Below are 21,778 nucleotides of genomic sequence, written 5' to 3'. Positions count from 1 at the left end.
TTATCACAACGCCACACATCCATGAAGCAGAAACACAAACACCACACCTGGTCTCTTTAAGTCAAAACACAGACCTTTACTTATTAATGCGTCACAATATATCTTTAACACATAACGGTACACAGGTCTTGTTTTGTCAGCATCAAAGACAAGCTTTCGTCTGACTCACAGAGGAGAAGGAGGCGAGTAGAGCCGTACTTCACAAGCTGTAATTACAAGCCGCTTCTTTACTTTACGATCGTTACTTCATGCGCTCCGGGCAACAGCTCGTTCAAATCCGTTATGCAAAAAATACAAACTCGCTCCAGACAGAATAAAACGATGAAAAGGAAAATCGAAAAATCAGGGTTTTTAAATGACTCTGAATAGAAGTTTAACATGTTTTGATGCCACTGGAGTGAATAAAGCTAAGCTAATCCTATAATGAACCTAAATCGAGATTAGTGCGAGTGAAATTCTGTTGAGAAAAAAAAACAAAACTTGCTGTTACACATCACAAGACTTCAGTGCCATCAGACGAATGAGGAGAAAATGAGAACTACAGGAGTGATAGAGCTTCACATTTCCCTCTTTTTGGTTTAATACAACTCTGACCCTTTTCGACATCCACGTTTAATTCCCTTCAAACTCCTCGGGATCATGAAACGTGCCTCACTCTACCTTCACACTAGCGAGTGACAAAGCGGTAGATGGTTTTCGATGTTTCAATCGAGATCTTCTGGAATTCTTCTTGAGTTAAACATTCCGAACGCTCAGTTCAACGCTCAAAAACTTTCAATTCTACCCGCAATTAATTATTGCATATAATTTACACAAAAAATAGAATAAAAACAACAAAGTAGTTTTTTTTTCTGATGTCTGATATAAATTTATATAAAAACATCTACTTAAAAATTTAAATTTGATATATAAGATATTCAACTGAAAACTGGATGCATCTGATTTGATGCCGAATTTTTGTACTCAATCTACACTAATTTGTGATTTTTTATAAATAATAAAAATTGTATTGTACTTAGATCTAGAAATTTAAAAAACAGATTTTTTAAAACAAATTTTTATAGACTTTCCTTTTTATCTCCCTAGCTACATTTCCAACTAAAGATATCTTTATTTTAAAATAAAAAAAAAGTCCAATTGGATGGAAACATCCAGAAGACTTTCACTTTTTTTTTTTTTTTCAAAACAGCACAAATAGAAAATTTTTTCGATAATTTTATACTGCTGGTACTTTGTGAATTTTATTGTCAAACACTGATAATTTTTTTTCTTTATTTATTTTATTTATAATTTTTCAATAACATTAAAATGTTAAATAATAAAGTTATTTATTATTATTATATCAGCAGTATATATATACTGCTATACTGCTACTACTATATATATACTCATTCCTGTGTTTAGAGACAAAAATGAAGGCAAGTATTCTTGGTAAGTATCTGTATCTGTGTTTCCTTTGCTAATTTAATCCTAATCTGGGAACTAGCATTCAAATCAAACGATTAGCACGTAACGTATACGGATTAGCTTCATGTATAAATCACAATTAAATCATTTTTTTTTAGCATTAGATTTTTTTTAATCACTCTGATTAGCAGGTTAGTTCATTATTCTTGTAAAAAAAAACTGTACAGGCCACGCCCACAAACATCAACAGTGACTCGCTAGTGTGAAGGTAAAGTCCCAGACATTTTCCATTTCAGACGAGTCGTCTCCCCATCCGTCTGCAACTACTACAGAGTGAACAAACAAAACAAAATCCAAATTTTTCAGTAAAACAGGATTATTACATGTTAGGAAACAAAAGTGGCATAATTATTAAGATCTGTTAAAACCAAAACACACAAAAAAAACAGTAGAAACAGATACTGACTTCTTATAAAGCTTCCTTTTCTTCACCCGCCGTATCAAACACCCAAATGTGGCTGAATTCATTTAATCTGAATGAAATAAAAACACCCCTCTGGTGTCGAATAAAATCCATCCAGTCCATGTTTATTTTATTATGGAGTCGGAATTCTGGCCAGCCAGGAATTCCATCCGGGATTTTTTCCTTAAAAAAAAAAAAGAAAAAGAAAAAAGGGGAGGTGCTGAGAGAATCAGTGAAGAAATATAATTTCACCCCAATTTTTATTTATTTATTTGGTAAGAAGGCAACGTGTTTTAAATAGTTTTTGGTATATTTCTTTAGTTTTTTTGTTTTTTTTTTTTGGTTGTCATTTTACAGACGTGACGATAGCTACATTTCCATCCAAGGAACTTTTTTTCCTTCTTTTTTTCTCTATGACTCGAGGCAGCAAATTTTATAATTTTTATTTATTATTATTTATTTATTTATTTTTTAAAAAGCATTTGCTACAACAGAAAGGCACTAAAAATCGGATGGGAGATTTGCCTATTAACAGCAAAACGTTCCGATTTTCTTTGCATCACGTCGTCTTCAGTAAACTTCGCTTCCCATAGGAACCAAAATTAAACTCATCACAAACCTAAGAACCTAAATATTCCGATTTTTTTAGACTACAAGGGTAAAATATTTCAGGGTGTTTTTCTATAAAAAAATCAAGTGAAATTAAGAATTTTAAGCACACAGCAGCTGAAGAGGAATAGAAACCTTTGCATTAGCAGTGTTACTTCAGTTAGCACAGGCTTCAAAAAACAACAAAAAAAGAAGAGTTGAGTGGCGTTGCGGTGACTTAAATTCCCATGAAGAGCCGTTTCAAGTAAGTCGTCCATTAAGAGTCTGTTATCACACCAGATCCCACTGGTGACCCAAACTGGTGACACACACACACGGTGCTGGAGTGAGCAGAGGGTTCGATCGTTCAGCTCGTCCTCTTTCTGTTTCCCTTTCTGTCAGAGTTAACACCATGCTGTAGAGCCTGAAGACGCGTACGGAGGAGGGGAGCGTCTCCGAAACACACAGGGATTACATCAGGCCATGAAATATCATCCTCCTCCTCATCCTCCTCTTCTTCATCATCATCATACTCATCATCATCCTGGAGGGAAAGAACAGAGCAGAAATGAACACTGCAAGTACTTTATATACCAATGTTGTTGGTAGTATTAGTAGCAGTATTAGTAGTAGTAATATTGGTGGTCATACTAATAGCAGTACTAGTATTGGTAGCAGTACTAGTACACATAGTATTAGTATTGGTAGTGGTAGCAGCAGTATTCGTATTGGTGGTAGTAGTAGTAGCAGCACTAGTAATGGTAGTAATAGTACAAATAGTATTAGTATTGGTAGTAATAGTAGCAGTGCTAGTATTGGTAGTAATAGTAGTACAAATAGTATTAGTATTGGTAGTAATAGTAGCAGTACTAGTATTGGTAGTAATAGTAGTACAAATAGTATTAGTATTGGTAGTAGTAGTACTAGTATTGGTAGTAGTAATATTGGTGGTCATACTAATAGTAGTACTAGTATTGGTGACAGTAGTAGTACTAGTATTGGTAGTAATAGTAGTACAAATAGTATTAGTATTGGTAGTAGTAGTACTAGTATTGGTAGTAATAATATTGGTGGTCATACTAATAGTAGTACTAGTATTGGTGACAGTAGTAGTACTAGTATTGGTAGTAATAGTAGTACAAATAGTATTAGTATTGGTAGTAGTAGTACTAGTATTGGTAGTAGTAATATTGGTGGTCATACTAATAGTAGTACTAGCATTGGTGACAGTAGTAGTACTAGTATTGGTAGTAGTAGTAGTACAAATAATAATATTGGTAGTAGTACTAGAATTAGTAGTAGTAATATTGGTGGTCACACTAATAGTAGTACTAGCATTGGTAGCAGTAATAGTACAAATAGTATTAGTATTAATAGTAGTAGTAGTTGTAGTAGAAATATTGGTGGTCACAGTTAAAGTAGTAGTAATATTGGTAGCAGTAGTAGTACTAGTATTATCAGTAGTAATATTGGTGGTCATACTAATAGCAGTACTAGTATTAGTAGTAGTAGTAGTACACAGTATTAGTATTGGTAGTAGTAATAGTAGTAGCATCAGTAGTACTAGTAATATTAGTAGTAATATTGGTGGTCATAGTTAAAGTAGTACTAGTATTGGTAGTAGCAATAATACTACTAAAAATAGTATCAGTAGTAGTATAAATAGTATTAGTAATGGTACTAGTAGTACTAGTATTAGTTGTAGTATTTGATTTAAAAAGTGTCAGCACTGCTTTAACTGCTCTTGACTCTTTACCTGTCTCACGCATCAGACACAGGGATCTGCCACACCATGACCGTGGGCATGTTTTCTTCGTGTCGCGCCGCTTTGCTCTTCCTGTTGATTTTTCTGTGGCCCGAGCCGCCGGACAGCACCAGCACCGAGCTGAGGTTCGACCGCTGCGTGTTGCGCTTGGTGTTCTGGGAGAGCGCTGGGTCACTGAGGAGGTCGTAGATGGCGCCGTCCTCTGGGCCGTGCTCCAGGGAGCTGCGGGAGGACGAGAGCGAGTCCTGGCGGATTGGGATTGGGTGGACGCCGTCTCCTTCGGGAGCTCCGTCCTCTTCCGGAGCAGGAGCATGCTGACCGGGAGAGTCGCTGATGCTGGGAATGGTGTTCTGTACGGGAGACGCCATGATGAGGAACTTTACAGGGCTGTGGTGAGCGTGGAAGGACACCATACCTCGTCCTGTGGAGTGACCAGAGCAGACACGTTAGTTTGACGTATATTTTCCTGTTCATTTTAAACAATATCTACTGTTTCTCAGGTTTTTTTCAAATGATAGCAGCTAATTTATTAAATCAACAAATGGTGTTTAACCCTTTTCCAGTAACAGCATGAAGTGTTTTATTCCTCTTGTATCACCGCAATTTGGAATGTATCCATTTACAGTTATAGCCGTTGCTATAGAAACCATAACGTATCCGAGCGAGCGTGTTAACATACACCTGTGAGGTGCCACTGCACTACTGTCAGAGCTGCTGTTATAGAAAACTAATCAACACCTTCTGACCAATCAGAGTCCAGAATCCAGAAAGGACGCGTAACAAATTTTTTGGAAATGAGTTAGCGAGTTAACGTTACAGCTTCGCACGTGAGTTGGGAGTCCTACAATAAACGAAATCTCTGCATAAGCCATGTTGATTGTTTTAGGTTTAGAAATGCACATCAAATCCAAACTAGTGTTCATCAGTGAAAAGTGACAGGGGGCGGGGTTTCCTCTCTTCATAGTGGGCGTGGTCTGGGATATGATTTTCTGAACGTGTTTGTTTATAAGCTTTTACGAAACTGGAATCTTAGTGATATCTAGGCGCACACACACACACACACACACACACACGTGACAATATCTACAACAGCGTAATTATAGCCATATGACTGCAGAGAACTGGCTCTGGACTGTGGAAGGAAGTTTATCTCTGGTTTAAGAGACGCCTATTAGATCTGGTTTAGAGATGAAGCGTATCCGTGTTTCTTTAATGTGCACATGTTCCAGCGCACATTCTCTACAGCGCAGACATCCTGACAGACTAAACCGAGTTTAACTCCAGGGTGAGCTCCATTTCGCTCTCAGCATCCGGAGCCCTAATTAAAGCGTGTGAAATGACTCCGTTTCAGCAGAAACTGCAGAGAAGCAGCCGGCAGCCTCCAGCCGCCCCGACGCACCCTGAAGCATTTAGCGCTATTAGTGCTCAATATCACAGCCAGAGCAGGAATAAGGGGCTGCTTTTAGAAAAAACAGCCACAGAGAGGGATGAATAATTACAGGATGTGCTCCGGAGACATGTTAACCCCAACAGTGCTGAAGGTCAACTGCTCGTTTATTTCAAAACTGTGAGATGGAAATTAGCACAGATCCAGGGGCGACTTTTTGCGCTAGCGGCTAGCTGTGAGGATTTTTTTTAAAACAATGATCCATTTTTCTTCCTTTTCACAGTTAGAAAGGTGATGATTAACGTCATGTCAATGGTCAAAAAAAAACCTTTCTTTTTAAAGTCAGCTCAATACTGACACCAGATTCATCTGTTATCCACAATTACATTAAAAAAAAAATATTATTTCAATTAAAGGCAGTAAGTTAGCGAACTGTGCTCATTGTGGAGTGCTAGCATAACATTAGCATAACTAGCTACCATACAGGATGCTTAGCTAGCTAGAATGTGAAAATCTTTTGTATTGCTTTTATATGTTTTTTAAAAACCTATTTCCTCTAACAGGTAGTGATGATCTCACTTTCATATCTTGTTAATAATAATAATAATAATAATAATAATAATAATAAGCACCTTTTAAACATACTTAAGACTGCTGCTAGTATGAAGACCAAAGTGAAAGTGTTGTTTAATGTAGATGTAACATATTACTGTTAGAATATTATAAATTATGATATTAAGATATTATGATACATTATGTTAATAATAATATTTCTTTCCTAAAAAATTTACATTTCTGAGAAAATAGAGATTATAAGAAAAAATATTATTTAATATTATTAATCATTTATTTATAACATATTACTGCTTTAATATTACACACAAATTATAAATGATAAATTCTGTTAAATATTAATAAATATTTTTTCCATAAAATGTAGACTTTTTTCAAAAGTGACACAATTACTGTTGTTGATAAAAGTAGTAGTAATAATAATAATAATAATAATAATAATAATAATAAAAGATAGATATATTAGGAAATTGTTGGAGAATTTTTTTGTAGACATTATTAGTTTTTTTCTGTAAAAGTTTTCATTTTTTCCCCAAAAGTGACAGTTGTTGTTGTTGATGATGATGATGATGATGATGTAGCTCCTGTCTCCCTCTCAGTGTCCTCAGGAGCAGGTGTTACTGTGTCACTGATTAATCTGAGGTTTGTATGTGATTCTGGTCTCCAGTGTAACCGCAGCGTGAGCCGAGTGTCTGCTTTGAGTAACGACTCTAGCAGCTGAGGATTAGAGTCAGCTCCAGATTCTGACAGCATTAACCAGGGCTTCAAATCAGGGCCACGTTACATAACTGATAAAAAGCCATTTTCATCAGTCACCCAACATGGGGGCTGGAATGAAAGTGGGATCGGAAACCTAAACTTTTCTGTCTGGAGAAGCTGCTTGATCGAGCGCATCATTAGACAATCAGAGGGATCTATAATAAATCACAAGAGAAGAACTCACCTGTGACCTTGGGGATGCCCTGTAGTCGGGGGACGCTCAGAGCCACTGTCACCCCGAGATTCGTCCCCACAAGCAGCAACCCGTGACACACTAGCAGGCTGCTCACAGAGACCCTCTGATGACCTGCACAGAGAAGTGAAGCTTGGGTTCATAGCTGTAGACCTCAGACACTGTAGATCTTTCACCGTAGATAGTACAGCAGAAGAATAACCACTCATACTACTACTACTTTTACTAATACTTCTACTACTAGTAATAATAATAATCACAAGACACCATTTTTTTTAGGTATGTTTCTAGTAACAATAAGAAAAAAGTTAACTTTTTTAAAGGTTAAAAACTGCTAGCTTATAATTAGACACACCTCCATTTTTTTCCAAACTAAAGTAACATCTTCTAATTTTAAAGATCATTAAGAAAGATTCAATAAGAAGCCAATGGGATTTTTTTCACGTTTGTGTCCTTTCCCCTTCGGTGAACTGTTTTTTTTTTTTTTTTTGTTTTTGTTTGGGTGACTTTTATTCATGTTGGTAAGATATTTTTGGTCATTTGTGACATAAATGCTTCCTTCCGAGTCTGGTTCCTGTCGAGGTTTCTTCCTCGTCTCACCTCAGGGAGTTTCCTCACTACTGTCGGATCATAATCTCAGTCTATATCCTGATCTCTGTACAGCTGCTGCCACAGAATCCAGCCTTAAAACACTACAGTGGAACCTTGGCATAGGAGTTTATTTGGTTCTGGAGGCGGGTTCTTAAGGTGAAAATGTGTGCTTTCACTGACTGAAAAAATATTCGGAAAATTCGTAATCTCGGTTCGCTTGGCTTTCCACTGACTCTAACAAGTTTTGAATGGCTCCCGGACGTACACGCAACTTAGCCGCGTTCAGTTCGGTTTGGGTTATTCGTATGCATAGAAAACGCTTTGTATGCCGATGCAAATTTCTTGCAAAATTTTAATTCTTAAAGCAAAAATTCATAAGGGAGGACATTCATATGCGCTTGAAATGATTTTTGACTTAACAGGTCACAAAAAGAAGGAAAGATGATAGGATGGAAAGTAACGTTTTCTCCAAACAGCATGAGGGATGAAGTTGTAGCTGTGCTGAATAGCAGTGATCACTCGAGCCAGGCCGTGTAGGAGGAACTTGGCTCTCGGAGCATGTGTGGGTAAGTAACTATGGTGATGGATGGTTGGTTTCCAGGGAAACTGTACCCGAATCTCTCTCTCTCTCTCTCTCTCTCTGAGGAGGACTTCTCATTTCTGGCTTTAGTTTTAAAAAAAAAGGGAAGAGAAGAGCAGAGCGAATGCATAATGCTCCCAACTCTCACCCAGATGCCTTCATTGATGTGAACTGAAGTTTCATTATGAGGCATGAGGCAACCTTCTGTAACTAAAACACACGCAGTAACGAAGGAAACGCTGCAAACAAAGAAGAGAGAGAGAATGGGAGAGAGAGAGAGAGATAGAAAGAAAGTGTGAGAGAGAGAGAAAGAGAGAGAGAGGAAGAGAGAGAGAGGGGAAGAAAAAGAGAGAGATAGAGAAAAAGACAGAGGAAGAGAGAGAGAGAGGGAAAGAAAGAAAGAAAGAAAGAAAGAAAGAAAGAAAGAGAGGAAGAGAGAGAGAGGGGAAGAAAAAGAGAGAGATAGAGAAAAAGAGAGATGAAGAGAGAGAGAGAGTGAGGGAAAGAAAGAAAGAAAGAAAGAAAGAAAAAGTGTGAGAGAGAGAGAAAGAGAGAGAGGAAGAGAGAGAGAGGGGAAGAAAAAGAGAGAGATAGAGAAAAAGAGAGAGGAAGAGAGAGAGAGAGGGAAAGAAAGAAAGTGTGAGAGAGAGAGAAAGAGAGAGAGGAAGAGAGAGAGAGGGGAAGAAAAAGAGAGAGATAGAGAAAAAGAGAGAGGAAGAGAGAGAGAGAGGGAAAGAAAGAAAGAAAGAAAGAAAGAAAGAAAGAAAGAAAGAAAGAAAGAAAGAAAGAAAGAAAGAAAGAAAGAAAGTGTGAGAGAGAGAGAAAGAGAGAGAGGAAGAGAGAGAGAGGGGAAGAAAAAGAGAGAGAGAGAAAAAGAGAGAGGGAAAGAAAGAAAGAAAGAAAGAAAGAAAGAAAGAAAGAAAGAAAGAAAGAAAGAAAGAAAGAAAGAAAGAAAGAAAGAAAGAAAGAAAGAAAGAAAGAAAGAAAGTGTGAGAGAGAGAGACAGAGAGAGAGATAGAGAAAGAGAGACTGTAAAATCCATCTCCACCGATCACAGACACAGACGTTTCTTTATTAAAGACTGAATGAAAAATCGGTGAAAGAATAAAAGGGAGATGTAGCGCAGAGGGTTTTATAACTAATAAAAACTAAATGAAGTCCTGGTGGATTTATCATTACTGCTGGACTTCAGACACTCTGAACATCCAGAGGTGGAGGAGACCACTTTTTTTTAGTTGTGTTTCTAGTAACAATAAGAAAAAAGATAGCTAAAAAAAAAAAAAACCCTGCTAGCAACTACACACATCTCCATTTTTCCTGTAGACCAAAGTGACGCTTTCTAATCTTCTATTTAAAGGTCAAAGTTCACTTCAGTAAAATAGAATCAGTAAGAACATGAGTTAAGGTTTACAGTTTCAGTCCATACACAGCAAGCGGTCGAAAATACAAAAGGGCAGGCTCACGGTTTCTACAAAACACAGCAGATGAGCCGAACTGACAATGTTTTAAGCTCATATATTATCTTAAACACAGCCTGCAAGCCCCGCCCACTTCCCCTTTCCCTCACAACTCTGTTACAGTAAATAAGGAACAATTTTCATAAAAAGAGTCAAATCTAACAGTTAGTAATACTTTATTTAAACCCTGGAATGAAAGTCATGAGTTTATAATCTGAAACAATATACCGTTTACATTCTAAACAAACCGTGGAGAATTTATTCATTGGTTTCTCAGAGTGCAAACCCTGGCTGTGACGGTTCACCCACTCCACCCTAACTTAACCACAAATCAGTCACCAGCGTGCCAGATAGTTGTGCAACACAGGAGCCGTCGGTGGTCAGGACGCAGGATAAACACTTCCACTGTGTCGCTCGTTAGAGAAACTCGTTATCACACATCGTTAGCTTGACCATGGGAACGACGCTCGAGCGAAAAGAAAACCATCAGGCAATGATGAATGTGACGGCTGACAAAGCTTCCTCTGTGGAAATGCAGAGGCTCGAGATCGTTCCGTATTATTGGCTGGACAGGTTTTAATAACGTCGGGACTTTAAATTAAAATAGCGTTATCCGTCGTCGCTCACATGGAACTCGGAGACCGGCCGGAGTAGCTGGCAGGAGAAAGACACACCATTCAGAAGAGTGTGCAGTCAAAAGGAAAAAGCTAAAAGGAACTCTTTCACATGCTTTATACGTGACAGCTTACACTTGTGCAAAAAAAAAAAAACACCTTTCACAGTAAACACTACACGACTTGTTCAGGCCCGGAGCTTTTACTTCAAATGTCTGAAAGATCCAGTTACATAAAATCTAATTCCTCGCTAGTAATGATCTGGAAAATCTATTTAAACAGCAGGCCTGCTAGAGAAGCCACACTGATTCAGATTTATACAACAATACTTGCTGAAATGTGGCCAATTTTTATGATAGTGAATCATGTGGCTGACATTTTCACCCAAAGTGACAAGTAACTCATATCTGAGATGGGATACGTGAGGACAAGCGAGGTTATGAAGATGAAGCAGGTCTTTACACCCAGGGTTATGACTCAGAGTCAGCATGACTTTTACAGTGTAAACTCCACATGGCGGTGCTGAACGTGTTCAGTGTGAAAGCATGTGCTGTTAGGATGTTACAGCTAGTCGCTTAGCAACAGAAACCCAATCAGAAACTGAGCAGCGCCTCTGTGCCTCATATCAGGTGAAAACCAGAACGTGGCAACGCATAACAAAAACGCCTCGGTAGATACAGTCAGGAGGCAAAAACACCCGACATCACGGAAGTGCGCTCCGTAGTGGGGGGGGGATACGTCACGCTGAAACATTAGAGGAAGTCGAGGATATCGAGGAACGAACTTAAAAAGAGCAAAAAAGACGAGTCGTTATATCAAGTGGTCGTGGGATTTATCCAGTCAGGGTTGTTGATGTGTGAATATGTAAATAAGCTACATAAACCCCGGATTCTGTTTAACTGGAGTTTATAACCTCTAACTACATAAACCCCGGATTCTGTTTAACTGGAGTTTATAACCTCTAACTACATAAACCCCGGATTCTGTTTAACTGGAGTTTATAACCTCTAACTACATAAACCCAGGATTCTGTTTAACTGGAGTTTATAACCTCTAACTACATAAACCCAGGATTCTGTTTAACTGGAGTTTATAACCTCCAACTACATAAACCCAGGATTCTGTTTAACTGGAGTTTATAACCTCTAACTACATAAACCCAGGATTCTGTTTAACTGGAGTTTATAATCACTCAGGGAACTAGAAAAGCCTTTAAGACAGACAAATCAATGCTCCATGATGTCACTGTTTGTTTGATATAAACATGTTAGCAATATTAATGCTAGGTTCCTCGTTTCAGTACCAGTATGTAGTCTAAAAAAGGAAGTGACCTATTTATTATTAAGTCGTTAAGCAAGAACAGCCAAATTCTGAGGGAAGTCTGAGTGAAAACACAGCTTCAGCGTTCTGCTTCCAGTTGAATATGTAGAAGGTCTCTGTGTTACAGGCTGCTCTGTTTCTGAGTCGTGACATCCTCTGGAGGCAAAAATAGACTGTTCATTTTGGGAAGCCACAGAAATATACAGCCTGGTGTTCGCATGGAAAGATGGAGAATCGACATCCAAGAGCAGACAAGTAGAAAACATTCGTCCTTCATTTTTGTGCCTCAAACCGTAACGTCTCAAAAGCGTTAGGATCAGTGCGGAGACGATGATGGAGTGTTTCTGCGATGGTTTGTTAAATGGTTCCGGTTTTATGGATTAAACGTTCTCCAAGAACAACTTAGCTTCTGTTATAACTGTAGCATTACAAAACCTCGACACTTCACCGCCTCGTCACTGAAGGTCTACTGATTAAATGTCACGCTCTGTGGAAATTCAGCAGCCAGGAAATCTCTATTCTTTGTTCCATGACTGGAGAAACACTTCTGAGTCAGCAAAAAAAAATCTCCAAAATAACACAAAGAATCTCTGTTTCCTGGTCCATCTTTTTCCATAATATTTGGATTTCCCGAACTCCAAAATAAACTCTGACCGATATGGACATGCCCCGAGCAGGTCTCCAAGCCGGCTTTGAAAGCTTTGATCTCCTTCATTCTCGGAGATGGATCAGTGCCGGGTCACGGTGTAGGGAGCGGAGAGTAGAAACAGACCTACATTCTTTATTTAAAAGGAAGAAAAAAACAGCAGAAAGGAATCAGGGCTGGAGAACATACTGTGCAAAGACTGAGTGAAAAAATGGAATAAATCCTGTGCTCTCAGATAAGAACAAAACACAAGGGATTTCTTAGCTTTTAAACACTTAAATGTTCAGTATTAGTTAGTTGGCTATACCTTACAGTACAGTGGAATTCTTTCCTTAGCATATCCCAGCTGAGGAAGTTGGGGTCAGTGCGCAGAGGCAGCTATGATACAGCACCCCTGGAGAGGAGAGTTAAGGGCCTTGCTTAATTGCCCTGACGTGACAGCTTGGCGGTGCTAGGGCTTGAACCCCAAACTTCCGATCAACAGACCCTTTGCTCTTGGAGCATGTTTGGGTAAGTAACTATTGTGATGGATGGTTGGTTTCCAGGAAAACTGTACCTGAATCTCTTTCTCTCTTACCCTTTTAGATTATTTACAGTGTGATCAGTTAGTTATGGCTGCTTTTCTATGCATGTTTCATCCTTGAAGGGTTGGGGTCTGATGGGGGTTAAAGGCCTTGCTCAAGGGCCCAACAGTGGTAGCCTGGCGGTGTTGGGTCTTGAACCCTGATCTTCCGATCAACAACCCAGAGCCTTAACCACTTGAACCACCACTGCTAAACATCATGGACTGAGATCCACAGCTGCAAACAAGCAGAATGTAGTCTGAAGTTCAATAACAAATTAAATGAAGCTTTCAATGAAGCTTAATTCAATGATGGGGACAGTGGTGGCTTAAGTGGTTAAGGCTCTGGGTTGTTGATCAGAAGATCTAGGTTCAAGCCCCAATTTGCCACCATTTGGCCCTTGAGCAAGGCCCTTAACCCCCTACTCCAGGGGCACTGCATCATGGCTGACCCTGCACTCTGACCCCAACCCTCCAAGGAAGGGATATGTGAAAAAAGTGCAATGTAAATGTGACAAATAAAGGCTACTTATTTAGGTAAAGTTACACAAATAAGACAACATAAAAGACTAAACCATCAACCATGACCGTCTTACATTCCCAATAATCAGATGATATGCTTGCAATAACACAATAACTCAACGTTTCTTTCTATCTTAGCTTCTGAGTGAAGGTATTCGTGTCTCTCTGGAGCGTATTGTCAGCAGGCGGTTGTTTGTTTGCTGCATGGGCGAGGATTCAGGTCAGCGGTGACAAAGCCTTTCACTGACAAAAGCCTACGCTGGCATCGAGTGCGGCCGAGTCAAAGCACGAGGACTGCAGAGTCATTCACAGCCTCGCTGATCTGCTGAACCCAAATGTTAGCAATGCTTGAGGGGTCAGTGATGTGTTTATTCTGGTTGTTTCCATGGGAAAGTCATCTTTGAGTAGCACTGAGACAAGAACTGGAGATGATCTGAAGCTGTGTTGGTTTTGAAGCCTCAGCTCAGGTGATCACGAGGTCTTCATGACCGTGAGGTAAAACTGAATAGCACATCATTGAGGCAAAGCTGAAGACACTTTAAGGGATCATCTCGAATGGACAGGAGGATGCAGTGGGAGGTCGTTCTGGACTGAGAATTTATTTGGCTGCATATTTGGCAAAAGTCTTATAGGGTTGAACTTTGGATGTCAGTCAGATGTTTTGAAATAGTGTCTTCTTTTCTCATCCCAAAACCCAAACCCTGCAGGTTCGTGTTCAGGAATCCAAACCATTGCTGAAACAAATGAAACCTTCCACTCTGGCTGTCTTACTGTGGAGTTCCACCCCAACAACAAACTCATTCTTCCTAAAACTACTGGAAAGCTTTAATTTCCGGATGATCCTTCAGCATAGGTTTGGAAGTGAAGAGTCGACCTTCTGCTCAGGAGATGACTCCAGGCAGTCGTCAGGTTACTTCCTGTCCTCTGAGCCAGGGCGCTGTTGTGGAGTTGCTCGAGACAAGCAGGAACACAGCTGAGGGAAGAGCTCACATACCTCACTGTCTCTAATGAAGGAGATCTGAACCTGTCCTGACAGATCACTCAGTCTCACCACACACACTGCTGAAGTCTCGAGTCTGACGCTCAGAACTGCTGGGTTTCATTGGAACGTGCTTCGTCTACTGCGTTATCATTACCATAGCAACAGCTCGCTCACAAGGACAGCGTACGGTGAACACGAGAGTCCTGTACACACGCATCACACACACGTGCACACGCCCACGCTGTCAATCCAAACCCTCACACGTCTCCCACACAGGCAGCTGCCAGGGTTCCTTCTGTCCAAAACTCTAGCTTTAACACACGACTAACTGCTCAGCTATTATTATTATTATTATTATTATTATTATTATTATTTATGCTAACTGGTCAGTCATCACTCACACGGTGCTAAGGGGATGAGCATTCTGCTGCTAGCTCAGTCAGAAACACACTGCATGCTGGAAAAGAAGCCTTATAGCAAAGCTCAGACATACTAGCTTAGATGCTTCCTACATGCAAGTTTAAAAGTTTCAGACATTCTAGCTTACATATTTCCTACATGCTAGCTTAAAATTCAGAAATGCTAGCTTAGATGTTTCCTACATGCAAGCTTTAAAGTTTCAGACATACTAGCTTACCTGTTTCAGGCATGCTAGTTTACTTGTTTCAGAACTGCTAGCTTACATGTTTCCTCCAGTTTAGATGTTTCCTACATGCAAACTTAAAAGTTTCAGATGTTTGCTCAGATTTTAGTCAGTACAGTGATTTGATTAGCTACATTCATCAGCTAGCAATAACTTCCTTTAGCTAACTAGCACATGTACCATCAATTGAAATGCTCGTTATAGTACAGGCAGCAGCTCAAACGTTTGCTCTGCTTAGCTACGTTCAGATGCTAGCAGTAACTTCCTGTGGTAACTTGCGCAGCATGAACCTGAGGAATCGCTTTTAGTGCTTTTACGTCATTTTCTCTTATGAATATTAATATATTATTAATTCATACCAAAAGTTTTGTTTTTATTCCTGGTTTTGTGTGTTCTTGTATTAAAAAATTTAGTATTTATACTAGTATTGTATTTGAAGATTAGTATTATATATATTTAGCATTTATTTCATTATTATTATTATTATTTATAAAAACAATGAATTTTCAGGAAGTCATTTTAAAACTGGAGAAATAAGTTGGGTGGGACATCCAGACATAATAACGTGAGAAATGATTTGAAGACTAAAACTATTGCTTACTCATCAAACACCACACCCAACCACACACACACACACACACACACACAAACACACACACACACAGATTACAATACAGCTGAACAAAAAAAAAAAAGAGGCCAAGCCTGTGACCTAATCTTAAACTCACTACCTCAACGCGCGCACACACACACACACACACACACACACACACACACACACACAAACAATTCACCTATTCCAATGAGATGGGATTAAATTGTGGAGTGTTTTGCTGGTGTGTAGGTGAGTGAGTGTTACCTGGTTTAAAGGTGTGCAGGTTAGGGGAGGGGTGTGTTTATGAAAGACAGAGCTCTCAGGTGTGTGTGTGTGTGTGTGTGTTGTGTAGGACAACGTTGTGGAGTTATTACAGATAATAAAAACAGTAAAACAGGATTTATTGCCTCTGCCTACTAAAGTATAAGCTGATCATATTATTATCTGAATAGCTGATCTTGTTATTGAAGAAGTGTCACACAATCACAAGCGCTGTATATGTTAATACGCTCTTTGTAATACGTTGTCATTTCTATAGTAACAGCTCGTCCGCTGGTACGTGCATGGTGGATGTTTCTGATAACCTGACTAAAACCGTGTGTATGCTGATATAGTGAAGTTTTCTGTGGAAAAAATGTACTTATCAGTATTTATTAAAATAGACCACAATTCTACTTTCTCTTTGTTAGACTCAATGGTGGATGTTTGAACCCGACTATAAAGTGTGTGTGTGTGTGTGTTTTACCTGAGAGGATGTTGTGGACAGCTGTAGCGATGTTGATGTCCTGCAGGTGCTCCAGTGTCTCAGTGTGAAACAGGCGGAGTGTGGAACCTGAGCTGAAAGCGATCCAGATGCCCACTCCAGCTGCCACCATTTGGGACACGACCATTCCCTCCTCCTGATGCGCCTCCAGCTGGTGCTGTACAACACACAGGACAAACACATATAAAGCCAAAGTTGAACTCAGTTAATCCTCTTTACTTATAAAATACAATATTTAAGACTTGCAGACTGATAGAGGCCACGCCTCCTTCAGTAGGACTGACAGGGACAGAGACCATGCCTCCTTGTTTAGAACTAATGAGACCAGAGGTTGGGCCTAGTTCAACATGACTGACATAGAGGCCACATAGGGTCCTTCACCATGACTGAGACACAGAGGCCACACCTTCTTGACTGTGGCTGACAGTAATAGAGGCCACACCTCCAAAATTAGGACTAACAGGTACAAAGGCCACGCCTCCTTCACTATGACAGAGACACAATTACCATGCCCACTTCATTAGGACTAACAGGTATATAGGCCACACCTCTTTAAATATGACTGACAGGTACATAGACCAAACCTCGTTCACAAAGGCCACACTTCCTTCATTAAGACTTACAGGTACAGAGGCCACACCTCCTTCACTATGAGTGAAGAGTGACACACAAAGGCCACGTCTGCTTCACTACGAGTGATACACAAAGGCCACGCCTCCTTCACTAAGACTCACAGGTACAGAGGCCACGTCTCCTTCACTATGACTGACAGGTACAGAGGCCACACTTTCTTCACTATGAGTGACACACAAAGGCCACGCCTCCTTCACTATGAGTAACACACAAAGGCCACGCCTCCTTCACTAAGACTCACAGGTACAGAGGCCACATCTCCTTCACTATGACTGGCAGGTACAAAGGCCACAACCTGATCAATCACATTCTGTGTGTTGAGACCTGTGTTAAGTCTGATTCATCACCCCAGCTGTGATTAGTGCAGCTTCAGCGTTCGGTCAGTCTGTAACTCTTCAGGAAGACACCAAGTCTGAGAACTGCTTCAGGGAAATCAGAACCTTTCTCTAAAAACTGCTGAGACGTGCATGTCTGATCTCGTCCTGCACACACACACACACACACACACACACACTCACACACTCACACACACTCACACACTCACACACACTCACACTCACACACACTCACACTCACACACACTCACACTCACACACACTCACACACACACACACAGCTGTGGATCAGAGAATGCTTTTCAGAAACCAAACCCTGAACAGTCACACAGGAGACACTCGCTGCACGATATGTAGTTTCTATCACGGGGTACATTTTCCGAGGAGTTAAAAAAAATGCCACGTTAATGTCCAAAACCTTATCCGATCGAGCTTTCGGTTGATCAGACGGATGGAATTTTAGCTCGTAACGTGAGCCGTCTCTCACATATCGATCTCCTGTTAACAGAATAATGATATAACAATAACACAATCAGCAAAACGGTGCAAAAAGCAAACATTTTAATAACAAACCCAAGCTGTGTGAGATTTCCACGACCGAGAGAAAAATGTTGGAAAGAGATCACCATGTTGCTTATATAACCTGAGCTTTAACAGTATTTCACTGATCCACCAGAGCTGAAGGAAAAAAAGCTTTCCAGTGCGAGTCGTCTCCAGAGAGAAATATTTCTAACAGAGACGCTGGGTACAGTAGAGCCGAGTGTGTAGCGTAATGCACACCTTCATATCCATGCTGTATGTCCTGCTTATGATGGATGAGGTCATAATCTGTCTTGCGTGACATTCAGGTTACGAGTAAACTTGTCTGCATACTGAATGTAGCTCAGCAGTGAGGAAGAGGAGTAAATCTTCCTGTAAATCTTCTACTGTACCTTACTATACTGTACTCTACTATAGTCTACTCCACTCTTCTCTACTTTACCATATTCTACTGTATGCTACTACACTCTTCTGTACTTTTCTATTCTCTATTCTACTCAGCTATACAATACTGTACTCTACTGTGGTCTACTCTATAATACTGTACTCTACTGTGGTCTACTCTATAATACTGTACTCTACTGTGGTCTACTCTATAATACTGTACTCTACTGTGGTCTACTCTACAATACTGTACTCTACTGTATTGTACTCTACTGTGGTCTACTCTACAATACTGTACTCTACTGTGGTCTACTCTATAATACTGTACTCTACTGTGGTCTACTCTATAATACTGTACTCTACTGTGGTCTACTCTACAATACTGTACTCTACTGTGGTCTGCTCTACAATACTGTACTCTACTGTATTGTACTCTACTGTGGTCTACTCTACAATACTGTACTCTACTGTGGTCTACTCTACAATACTGTACTCTACTGTGGTCTACTCTACAATACTGTACTCTACTGTGGTCTACTCTACAATACTGTACTCTACTGTGGTCTGCTCTACAATACTGTACTCTACTGTATTGTACTCTACTGTGGTCTACTCTACAATACTGTACTCTACTGTATTGTACTCTACTGTGGTCTGCTCTACAATACTGTACTCTACTGTATTGTACTCTACTGTGGTCTACTCTACAATACTGTACTCTACTGTGGTCTGCTCTACAATACTGTACTCTACTGTGGTCTGCTCTACAATACTGTACTCTACTGTGGTCTGCTCTACAATACTGTACTCTACTGTATTGTACTCTACTGTGGTCTACTCTACAATACTGTACTCTACTGTGGTCTGCTCTACAATACTTTACTCTACTGTATTGTACTCTACTGTGGTCTACTCTACAATACTGTACTCTACTGTGGTCTACTCTACAATACTGTACTCTACTGTGGTCTACTCTATAATACTGTACTCTACTGTGGTCTGCTCTACAATACTGTACTCTACTGTGGTCTACTCTATAATACTGTACTCTACTGTGGTCTACTCTACAATACTGTACTCTACTGTGGTCTACTCTACAATACTGTACTCTACTGTGGTCTACTCTATAATACTGTACTCTACTGTGGTCTACTCTACAATACTGTACTCTACTGTATTGTACTCTACTGTGGTCTACTCTACAATACTGTACTCTACTGTGGTCTGCTCTACAATACTGTACTCTACTGTATTGTACTCTACTGTGGTCTACTCTACAATACTGTACTCTACTGTGGTCTGCTCTACAATACTGTACTCTACTGTGGTCTGCTCTACAATACTGTACTCTACTGTATTGTACTCTACTGTGGTCTACTCTACAATACTGTACTCTACTGTGGTCTGCTCTACAATACTGTACTCTACTGTGGTCTACTCTACAATACTGTACTCTACTGTATTGTACTCTACTGTGGTCTACGCTACAATACTGTACTCTACTGTGGTCTACTCTACAATACTGTACTCTACTGTATTGTACTCTACTGTGGTCTACTCTACAATACTGTACTCTACTGTGGTCTGCTCTACAATACTGTACTCTACTGTGGTCTGCTCTACAATACTGTACTCTACTGTATTGTACTCTACTGTGGTCTACTCTACAATACTGTACTCTACTGTGGTCTGCTCTACAATACTGTACTCTACTGTGGTCTGCTCTACAATACTGTACTCTACTGTATTGTACTCTACTGTGGTCTACTCTACAATACTGTACTCTACTGTGGTCTGCTCTACAATACTGTACTCTACTGTGGTCTACTCTACAATACTGTACTCTACTGTATTGTACTCTACTGTGGTCTACGCTACAATACTGTACTCTACTGTGGTCTACTCTACAATACTGTACTCTACTGTATTGTACTCTACTGTGGTCTACTCTACAATACTGTACTCTACTGTGGTCTACTCTACAATACTGTACTCTACTGTGGTCTACTCTATAATACTGTACTCTACTGTGGTCTGCTCTACAATACTGTACTCTACTGTGGTCTACTCTATAATACTGTACTCTACTGTGGTCTACTCTACAATACTGTACTCTACTGTGGTCTACTCTACAATACTGTACTCTACTGTGGTCTACTCTATAATACTGTACTCTACTGTGGTCTACTCTACAATACTGTACTCTACTGTATTGTACTCTACTGTGGTCTACTCTACAATACTGTACTCTACTGTGGTCTGCTCTACAATACTGTACTCTACTGTATTGTACTCTACTGTGGTCTACTCTACAATACTGTACTCTACTGTGGTCTGCTCTACAATACTGTACTCTACTGTGGTCTGCTCTACAATACTGTACTCTACTGTATTGTACTCTACTGTGGTCTACTCTACAATACTGTACTCTACTGTGGTCTGCTCTACAATACTGTACTCTACTGTGGTCTACTCTACAATACTGTACTCTACTGTATTGTACTCTACTGTGGTCTACTCTACAATACTGTACTCTACTGTGGTCTACTCTACAATACTGTACTCTACTGTGGTCTACTCTACAATACTGTACTCTACTGTGGTCTGCTCTACAATACTGTACTCTACTGTATTGTACTCTACTGTACTCTACTGTGGTCTACTCTACAATACTGTACTCTACTGTGGTCTACTCTACAATACTGTACTCTACTGTGGTCTGCTCTACAATACTGTACTCTACTGTGGTCTGCTCTACAATACTGTACTCTACTGTATTGTACTCTACTGTGGTCTGCTCTACAATACTGTACTCTACTGTGGTCTACTCTACAATACTGTACTCTACTGTGGTCTGCTCTACAATACTGTACTCTACTGTGGTCTACTCTACAATACTGTACTCTACTGTATTGTACTCTACTGTGGTCTGCTCTACAATACTGTACTCTACTGTGGTCTACTCTACAATACTGTACTCTACTGTGGTCTACTCTACAATACTGTACTCTACTGTGGTCTGCTCTACAATACTGTACTCTACTGTGGTCTACTCTACAATACTGTACTCTACTGTATTGTACTCTACTGTACTCTACTGTGGTCTACTCTACAATACTGTACTCTACTGTGGTCTGCTCTACAATACTGTACTCTACTGTGGTCTACTCTACAATACTGTACTCTACTGTATTGTACTCTACTGTGGTCTACTCTACAATACTGTACTCTACTGTGGTCTACTCTACAATACTGTACTCTACTGTATTGTACTCTACTGTACTCTACTGTGGTCTACTCTACAATACTGTACTCTACTCTACAATACTGTACTCTACTGTGGTCTGCTCTACAATACTGTACTCTACTGTGGTCTGCTCTACAATACTGTACTCTACTGTGGTCTACTCTATAATACTGTACTCTACTGTGGTCTGCTCTACAATACTGTACTCTACTGTGGTCTACTCTACAAT

At 39.8% G+C, this 21,778-nt stretch overlaps 1 protein-coding gene across 5 annotated transcripts in view; it reads right to left on the bottom strand.

The window, feature by feature from the left end:
* Positions 1 to 51: 51 nt before the first annotated feature.
* The window catches only part of arhgef10 (Rho guanine nucleotide exchange factor (GEF) 10), an 82,952-nt gene continuing 61,225 nt past the window's right edge, over positions 52 to 21,778 (bottom strand). For all 5 annotated transcript variants that reach the window (XM_058398502.1, XM_058398504.1, XM_058398503.1 and 2 more), the window contains 4 exons: positions 16,393 to 16,567; positions 7,127 to 7,249; positions 4,215 to 4,644; positions 52 to 3,002 (listed from right to left, as the gene is read on the bottom strand). In XM_058398502.1, coding sequence (XP_058254485.1) covers positions 4,220 to 4,644; positions 7,127 to 7,249; positions 16,393 to 16,567 — 723 coding nt within the window. In that variant the 3' untranslated portion in view covers positions 52 to 3,002; positions 4,215 to 4,219. The remainder of the gene's footprint in view (positions 3,003 to 4,214; positions 4,645 to 7,126; positions 7,250 to 16,392; positions 16,568 to 21,778) is intronic.

Source organism: Hemibagrus wyckioides, linkage group LG09, assembly GCF_019097595.1.
Source record: "Hemibagrus wyckioides isolate EC202008001 linkage group LG09, SWU_Hwy_1.0, whole genome shotgun sequence".
In the NCBI taxonomy this organism is placed as follows: Eukaryota; Metazoa; Chordata; class Actinopteri; order Siluriformes; family Bagridae; genus Hemibagrus; species Hemibagrus wyckioides.
Note: the sequence above shows the minus strand (reverse complement) of the source record. Positions and strands in the feature narration are given on the sequence as shown.